At 35.7% G+C, this 8,693-nt stretch overlaps 1 protein-coding gene across 6 annotated transcripts in view; it reads left to right on the top strand.

The window, feature by feature from the left end:
* Ddx4 (DEAD-box helicase 4) overlaps positions 1 to 8,490 on the top strand; it is a 52,354-nt gene extending 43,864 nt beyond the window's left edge. For all 6 annotated transcript variants that reach the window (XM_023709350.1, XM_023709340.1, XM_023709346.1 and 3 more), the window contains 5 exons: positions 587 to 732; positions 5,997 to 6,096; positions 7,130 to 7,400; positions 7,593 to 7,703; positions 8,390 to 8,490. In XM_023709350.1, the coding sequence (XP_023565118.1) occupies positions 587 to 732; positions 5,997 to 6,096; positions 7,130 to 7,400; positions 7,593 to 7,703; positions 8,390 to 8,473 (712 nt within the window). In that variant the 3' untranslated portion in view covers positions 8,474 to 8,490. The remainder of the gene's footprint in view (positions 1 to 586; positions 733 to 5,996; positions 6,097 to 7,129; positions 7,401 to 7,592; positions 7,704 to 8,389) is intronic.
* The last annotated feature ends 203 nt before the right edge of the window (positions 8,491 to 8,693 follow it).

Genomic DNA, 8,693 nt, shown 5'->3' with positions numbered 1-8,693 from the left:
TGTATGCCAGGCCTGAGCTGAGTCTGGAGGGGACAAGGTGGAGTAGCGGGGAGAGGCAGCTCTCCCACACACTCACTGGGCCTGGGCTAGGACTGGATCTGGGGATTTCCGGAATGCAGCAGAAATTCCTACTTGGCAGACGGGGTAGGGGTGGGGTGCTGCGGAGTGGTTGGAGGGCATCCCAAGGGGGTGGAAGATGGTCTCACCCAAGCTGCACCTGGGTTGGGACTGGTAGGTCCCGCTGTCGCAGGGTAGTCGGAAGCTCTCCCACACACTCACTCGGCCTGGGCCAGGACTGGTATACTTTTTATTACATATAAATTTTATGTAGTTTTTGATGGACAGCAAATCTCAGAATTTTTTCATCTATAATTTGACATTTATTTGCTAATAATTGTATAGCTTGCAAAATGGCAGTATTCTTATCTTTGAAAATAACACTTGGATGACAGAAATAACCACCTAATTTTATTATTTAATATCTGTTGCCTGATGAAGGTGCAGGTAAGAGTCGTAGGACTTCAGTGAATATCTTGAGTGTGAGTGGAAAAGTATAAGCTAAGAAACTATCTCTCTATCTCTCAAGGTTGGCTGGGGAGTTTTTAAAGTCAGATTATTTGTTTGTTGCTGTTGGACAAGTGGGTGGAGCATGTAGAGATGTTCAGCAGACTGTTCTCCAAGTTGGCCAATACTCAAAGAGGGAAAAGCTGGTCGAAATCCTGCAGAATACAGGTATCTTATGTTAATAAAATTACCTTTTGTCATGATTTTTACTTTTTTAAAATGCCTGATTTTTAAAAATCTCTAAGGAATTGTTTGATACAGCTTTTAATAAGTTTGCTTTGTTTCCTCTAAAACTCTTTTAGCAAAAAACTTTGATCAGTTTTTTGTGTAAATTATATATGTAATCTGTATTCCATGAAGGTTAAGTATAGGAAAGATTAGAGGCTTAGTTTAACAATATTTCACTAACAACTATTGCAGTAGCATATGTAATTTTTATTTTTTAAAAATAGATTAATATAAAAAATTGACCAGTTTTGTATTATAGCTGATAATCTGAAGGATTACTTTGAAGATAACAATATGCAATATAGCAATCATGGTTTATTTCCTCTCATCTTTTGAAATTCTGTATTGATTTAATGTTTTTAAAATTTTTATTCTCTTTAAAATATAAAACAGTTGAGGCCAGGAAGATGGCTCAGTGGAGTAAGCACTTCCCTGGCAAGTGCAAGGGCCTGAGTTCAATCCCTGGTTCCACCAAAAAAAAAAGAAAATACGAAAAAGTGGAAAGGCTCAATAATACTTTTTTTATTTTATTGTCTCAATAGCAGATTCTCTTAAGTCTTTTCGTAGTCATGGGTTCAAAGAATTTCAGAGCTAGGAGAGACTTGAGGGCTAATTCTTTCCTTCACAGACTCTTTGAAAAATATTTTTGTCTATCCCTTAAATTATTTTCATTTTTAAGGAAAATAATATTTTTGTTGGATATAACTGAAATACATACATACATATATTATTACTATTATTATTATTATTATTATTAACCTTTCTGAGACAGGGTCTCACTGTGCAGTTCAAGCTGCCCTTGAGCTCACTTTGTAGCCCAGGCTGACCTCAAACTCACAATGATCTTCCTGCCTTAGCCTCCTAAGAGCTGGAACTACAGATGTAGGTCACCACTCCTGTCTTATTCTCTGTGGTCACTTTGTTACATCGAAGACTAGGTTTATTTTTGTGCTGTAGTTTCTTTCATTTACAATATCTTGTCTTAGTAATTGTTTCTTTTTGAATGTAAGTGTTCACACAAAAGACTGTAAAGTCAGGAAATTGGTTCTAATAATAAGCAAAAAGAAAACATGGAAGGACAGGTTTAGAAAGGACTGAAAGGCTTAAAAAATACTCTTTAACAAATACTTAGCTTGAGTTTGAAATGAATCACTTCATCAGTGTTTTATAACTTATAGTAGCCAGGGAGATGGCTCAGTGGAATAAATGCTTGCCTGGCAATTGCAAGGGCCTGAGTTCAATCCCCAGTTCTGGGGAAAAAAAAAAAAAAAAAAAAAAAAGATGCTGGTATTATAGGCATGCATCACCACACTCAGTCTTAATTACTGTCTCAGCACACCCTGGAGGCAAGCCCAGCATGGCATACCAGGGATCATACCACAGCAACTGTGCTCTAGGGCTCTGCCTAATCAGGCACTATAACATATAGTAAAAGCATATGAAAATAGCTGTGAGTGATACACTGTTCTAATTGACTTATATGTGTTAACTATTTAATTCTCAAAAAAACCTTACAAGGTGAGTTTTGTTATTATCCTCCCTGTAGGATTGAGCAAACTGAATCAAAAAGGTCATGGGACTTGTTTGGTATCAACTGAAGCTTTAGATACAGAAGAGATGAGTACTACATGTGGTTTTGTTACAGTCAGGACATATGTGTAATATAGGTACCTTAAGATTTTCAGTATAGAAACTGGAATCAAATTTGCTTTGGGAATAAGTCCAGGAAAGTTTTTCAGAAGTGCTAGTTTCCTTTTAGAAAGTTACTAGATATGGCCATTATTGATATATTTCTGAATTATTTAAACAGTGTAGTGTTCATTGTTCTTGTGTATATCATCAAATTTTATGTTAATGTAATTATCTCCTCTTCTGATTATTCACTAAATTTTCCTGATTTTTTGCCTGCTGGCTTTTAAAATGCATAGGATTCATTAGTCCAGAAGTATATCTGACTATCTTTTATAATGTTAATTTTTAAATCACTGGCAATCAAAGATTTTATGACCTCTTTATTAAAGGAACAAGTAAGATATTAATAGTTTTGAAGAAAGTTTTTCTTTTTCTCTGAGACAAGGTCTCACTGTAGTTGTTCACGCTAACCTGGAATTCACTGTGAAGCATAGGTTGGCCTTAAACTCATTGTAGTCCTCCTAACTCAGCGTCTTGAGTACAGAGACCACAGGTGTGTACCACCATTCTGGCTACTGTTCAGAGAAAAGTGTAAAGAGCACATGCATATATAGGCTATTAGAGATGCTAAAATTATTTTACAAAGGAATGTAAAACTGATCAGCATCTATAAAACAATAAGGAATTATTAAGGGAAAATTCTGTTTGCATTTTTGTTGAGAATCTTTTGCATTGCTTTCAGTTGCAGTGAGTTATAAATTAAACAAGACTATAAAAGGCATAGGTAGCACTCCCCTTAAGGGTGTGCTCGACAGTAATCTTTTTGGCTCATTTCAAAATCTTGCACATTTTTTACTGACAGCCTATGTATACCTCAGAGGCTTGTCTTGGTCACATAGTAAGTTCATCTTACAATGTTTGGCTTACGTATTCTCATCAAGACAAGACTTTCCATAAACAATATAAACCACCTTCAGTTTGTTTTGCAAATGAAAAGTCAGGTAGTATTGAATTACGAAAAGAATTGCTTTGCTTTCTGAGGTACAGGGAATTAATTAACAGTACCTACTGTTTTTCACCTCTATATACCTAGAAATTTGAATGAATTTCTTTCTTCTAATGGTCTTAATGTCCCTGGCCTTTCAGAAAGTGTGACTTTCTTTAGGGTCTCCAAAACTAGGCTATGTAAAACAAGTACTGGAATAGCTTATCTGGGAGAGCCTTGTTGGGTCTGGTTTTATAAGGAGAGCTGGTCTTTGTTTTGGTCCTGCCTACTGTGTCACTTTCAGTGTGAATTCAGTCAAGACCTTATTTGCTCAATCTGTCCAGTTAGATCCTATTAAAAGAAGACAGATTTTTACTGAACTGGTCCAGATAATACTCTATATTAGCCGTTAAATGTAAGGAACATACTAAGAGTTTGAATTTAGGTTAGATGCAGTGTCAGAAATGAGATCAGATACTACTATAAAATGTTTCAGTTTTGTTTATACAAGTGGTCTAAATGAGTTATGTTGGCCTAAGAAGAAAAAGGCTTCTTGATTTAACCAGAAAATAGAACGTTAAAATATTAACAATATTTGAAGCAATGGAACAATAAGCTGTCCTCTGTCAGCTCATTCAGTTCTTGTATAATTCTGATTCTTTGAATCTGTTAGGAATCTTTTTGCTTTATCTTTATTCAGATATCTAATTTCTCTTTATGACCTTCTCTGGATCTTGAGTCTTCTGGTGTTTTCTTTTTAGTACTTAATCCTCTGCTTCTGGATTATTTCTAGAAATCTTGCTTAGTCCACTAGTATAGTCTGCAAGTTGGCAAAGCAATGTCAACATAGATCCTCTGACCCCCACCCCCAAGAGTTTGTTCTTTGAAGTATCAATTATTTGCCTGGTACAGTTCTTTTTCACAAGTCTGAGATCTCAACATATTTTTAGCTTATAGCACCGTCTTTGGAAAATCATCAAAAGAAAAAAAAATGTAAGGACTGAGGTTTCTGTTGATAGAAATGTAAGGACTGTGGTTACTGGATATTGCTAAATATGTCTGATGATGGTTAATAAGAATGCTATTCATAAAGAATTTTTTCCATGATATGCAAAACAAAGGCTGTTGTCTTTAATGAAGATAACTGAGCCTAGTGTCCAATAGATCAGTGAGATTTATGAAAATGGGTAGACATAATTTTTCATACCAAGAATGTCAAGTAAATCCAGAAAGTATAGAGTAGGGATCAGAGATCTGTATTTTCACAAAATGCCATGTGTGTAAGTCTGATCTACATTCCTAGTTGTGATTCACTGATAAACAGGAAAAATTAATACTGTGCCTTAAGCTGCATAGCAATACTGTATATTTGGCTTTGTCTTATGTATCAGTTTTGGCATTGGCCACTTGTTGAATAACTTTCAAAATTGATGAAAGATAATTTTTTTGGGGGGGAGGGGAACTGGGGATTGAACTCAGGCCCTTGCACTTGCCACGGAAGTGCTTATTTTACTGAGCCATCTACCTAGCCTGATAGTTTTTGATAAAATATAAATTCATTACTTTAAATATAAAATGATCACATCTCAAAAATTTAACATGTGTTAACTGTGGAACAAGTTGCCTTTTTGAGTTCTCCGTTTGGTTGCCTAAGGCAGACATGAATTAGTATTAGCTTATGTTCTTCCCTCTGCTGAGGTACGCCATCTTGGACTTGTCCTTGATTCCTTCTCTTGTGACACCTCTGACCTGTCAGTCTAGCCCTCGTGGCTCTACTGTCACTGTGTGTCTACACTGTAGTGGCTGCAAGGGTTACTTCTTTGCTTCAAACCCCACAACCGCCATCGTGGAGTAAAGAGAGACTACCCTAGGGAGTGGGTATAGTACACGGGTGCCCCTTAAGGCCTTGCCTGACGTGGCCTCGGGTGCTGTCCTGCCTTTGTCTTAGTGCTCCTCTGTCTTGCTAACTCCGCCCACTCTGCTGATTATTACTGTTCCTTGCAAACAACAAGTGCACTCTGTCTTGTTGCTTTTGTATTTTCAGTTCACTCAACTCAGAAAGTCTTGCTTTGCTTTTTTTGTAAAGCATGAAAACTCAACATTTCAGAGCCTATATTCTTCTTTCCTCTACCTCTTTCCCCAGTATCTGTAGAGTTCATCTTTATTTATTATCTTTATTTCTGTCTTTATTCAGATATCATCTAGTTACTCTTTATAACCTTCTCTGGATCTTGATTGTTCTGGTGTCTCTTTTTATACTTAAAGCACAGTATTTATCAGGAACTACTCAGAGTTAATAGGCAGTCATCATTTATCTTTCTTTAAGTTTTTTGCTTCTGAGATGGAGAGGAGACAAAGGAAGCTATTTTTTTAAAATCCCTCAACTAAGAAAATTATACTTACCTCTGTCTTTGGCATTCATCCATTCAGGAAACATTTGACTCCCTCCTGTATACCAGGCTAGTAAGTCCTCGCTGCTGTTAGTACAGTGGTGGATGAGAAAGTTTTTTACTCAGACGTAGCCTGTTTTTTTTTTTTTTTTTTCTACGTGTGTGGTTTGAATGTTAATCATGTCATTGATTTGTAGGTGATGAAAGAACTATGGTCTTTGTCGAAACTAAGAAAAAAGCAGATTTTATTGCAACCTTTCTCTGTCAAGAAAAAGTATCAACTACAAGTATTCATGGGTAAGTAGATTAATATGATTCCTAATAGGAGCATGACTTTCATTTAGCATTAAAGAAAATTAATTTATATGCAGTCATGCACCACACAATGTGTTAGTGACAGGTGGCATATATGGTAGTGGCCCACTAAAATTTTATCTATTGGTGTCATGTGTGATAGTTTGTGCACATTTATATAAGATACACACTATGATGTTTCTACAGTGATGAAATAGCCTAATGACACATTTCTCAGAACATGTCTCCATCATTAAGCAGCACATGACTAACCTGATATAATCCTAGGACTAGGATTCAGAATTTTCTCAAGATCTCAGCAACTCCTTTTTAAATTTTTCTCTCCTTGCCCCAGGAAAGTACAGTGCCACCTAGCAGAGCTTACCTGATGCTCTTCATTTTCATTCTTAGCTTTTATCGGAACCAAATGGTGAGCATGGTCGAGTTGAAATCTGCCTTAGGCTTCTCATTATGGAAACATTTTAAGAAATATCATTTAAGGATTTCTAAGTTATCTAAGTATGACCTCTGTTGACTCTACTCTTTCTAATGCCTGACCTTTTTTTGTTCATTTTGGGTTTTATTGGTGGTGGCAAGTGCTTAAAACATGTCATATTTATTACTTTACTGAGTTGATACTTTACTAGTGGATCTAAAGTGTCATTGAGTATGCAGAACTCTGAAATTGCACCTTAAAAACTCTCTTTTATGAGCAAGTATCCTAACAAAATAGTTGTATATTTTTTTGTCATGCGTGGAAAGCAAAGGGATTATTAATAGGGAGTATTTGACCTTTGTTGTAATTGATAGCTGTATATTAGCTATTATCTTACATCATCTGCAAATAAGGTTAATTGTTCTAACTCAGTATTGTGAAGATAAAATTGTGGCTTAGAAGGAATTAGTGTAGTACCTGGTGTGTAAGGAGTGGACATTAATAATAAATTCTGTTGTTTTATTATTTAAAATTTGTTAAACTTTAGTAATTTTTGTTTTAAAAAGTAGTTCTAATACAAGCTTCCTTTCTCTTTTCAAGTGATCGGGAACAGAGAGAGAGAGAGCAAGCCCTTGGAGATTTTCGCTGTGGAAAGTGCCCTGTTCTTGTTGCTACTTCTGTAGCTGCCAGAGGGCTGGATATTGAAAATGTCCAACATGTTATTAATTTTGATCTTCCTTCCACCATTGATGAATATGTTCATCGAATTGGGCGTACTGGACGTTGTGGGAATACTGGAAGAGCTATTTCTTTTTTTGATCCTGAATCAGACAATCATTTAGCACAGGCTCTTGTGAAAGTACTGTCAGATGTAAGTTTTAGGGGTTTTTTTGTGTGTGTATGTGAGATACTGGACATCTGTGTAAGGCCTTGTGCATGCTAGGCAGCCCAGCCGCACAGATAAAAGTTCAAAAATTGTAAAAGTCAAATGCATAGTGTTTTCCATTAAGACACACTTTTCTAGTCTTTTGAAACTTCATGTTGCATATGAATTTTTTTAAAGGCTCAACAGGATGTTCCTGCATGGTTGGAAGAAATTGCCTTTAGTACATATGTTTCTGGCTTCAGTGGTAGTACAAGAGGAAATGTGTTTGCATCAGTTGATACTAGAAAGGTTAGTGAGGGGAAAAATTCAAAGTTTACTTCCACTTAAAATGTTGTGCTTGATATTGTTAACTGTAACACTCGGTAATTAAATCATTCTTGTCACACCTAGAAGGTGACTTAAAAAATTTTATATGCATATATATTTTGGAGTTTTAAAGATAAGGAATTAACTTTGTTATATTTCATCATTTTTCTTTCCAGAATTTAGTGGCAATTTTAAATTACAATTTGGGGTCTTGTAAGCTTTTTTCAGAATTTTAATTTTAAAAAATTGGACCACATTAAAACAAAAATCTAGAGCTATGAGATTGCAAGTCTTTTTATGCACTGAGCATACTAATTAAATGTTTATATTTATTTGTTGAAGTGTAATATTAAGTTTTTCCACTTTGCAAGACTAGTAACTTTAGAAACTTGAATTATTTTGTACAATTTAGATTTCCAGTTTGATATGAGCCTTTTTTCAAGTGATTCAGATTTAGTGAGAATAAAGGTCTATATATCTCAGGCAGAGAAGGTGGAAATCCTGGGAAGTGTAACTTTAAACCTGCCATAACCTAATCTTTCTTTTCTTTTCTCCCTTTCCCTTTTCCTTCCCCTCACTCCGTCTCTCTGTCTGTCTGTCTGTCTGTCTGTCTGTCTGTCTGTCTGTCTGTCTGTCTCTCTTTCTCTCTCTCTTCTCTTTTTTTTTAGAATTACCCGAGCAAGAGCACTCTGAATACAGCAGGGTTTTCTTCACCAGCCCCCAATCCAGTTGATGAAGAGTCATGGGATTAGAGCTAAAAAAGATGTGGTTCAAGTCTGTGGTACAGTTTTGATGCTGAGAAGACCGTTTTGATTTTTAAATTTTATACAGAAATGTGAAGACTGACATTCTTGTATCTCCTATCATCCTTTAAAAAATATCTTTTTTGGCTAATGCTCAAATGTTCAATGTTGCGGTTATTGATACAAATGATGTTAACTGGAAGTATTAAAGCATTCTGAATGTCTTATT

Source organism: Octodon degus, unplaced genomic scaffold (genome assembly GCF_000260255.1).
Source record: "Octodon degus isolate 3935 unplaced genomic scaffold, OctDeg1.0 scaffold00001, whole genome shotgun sequence".
In the NCBI taxonomy this organism is placed as follows: Eukaryota; Metazoa; Chordata; class Mammalia; order Rodentia; family Octodontidae; genus Octodon; species Octodon degus.
This window is presented reverse-complemented; position numbering and strand designations above follow the sequence as displayed.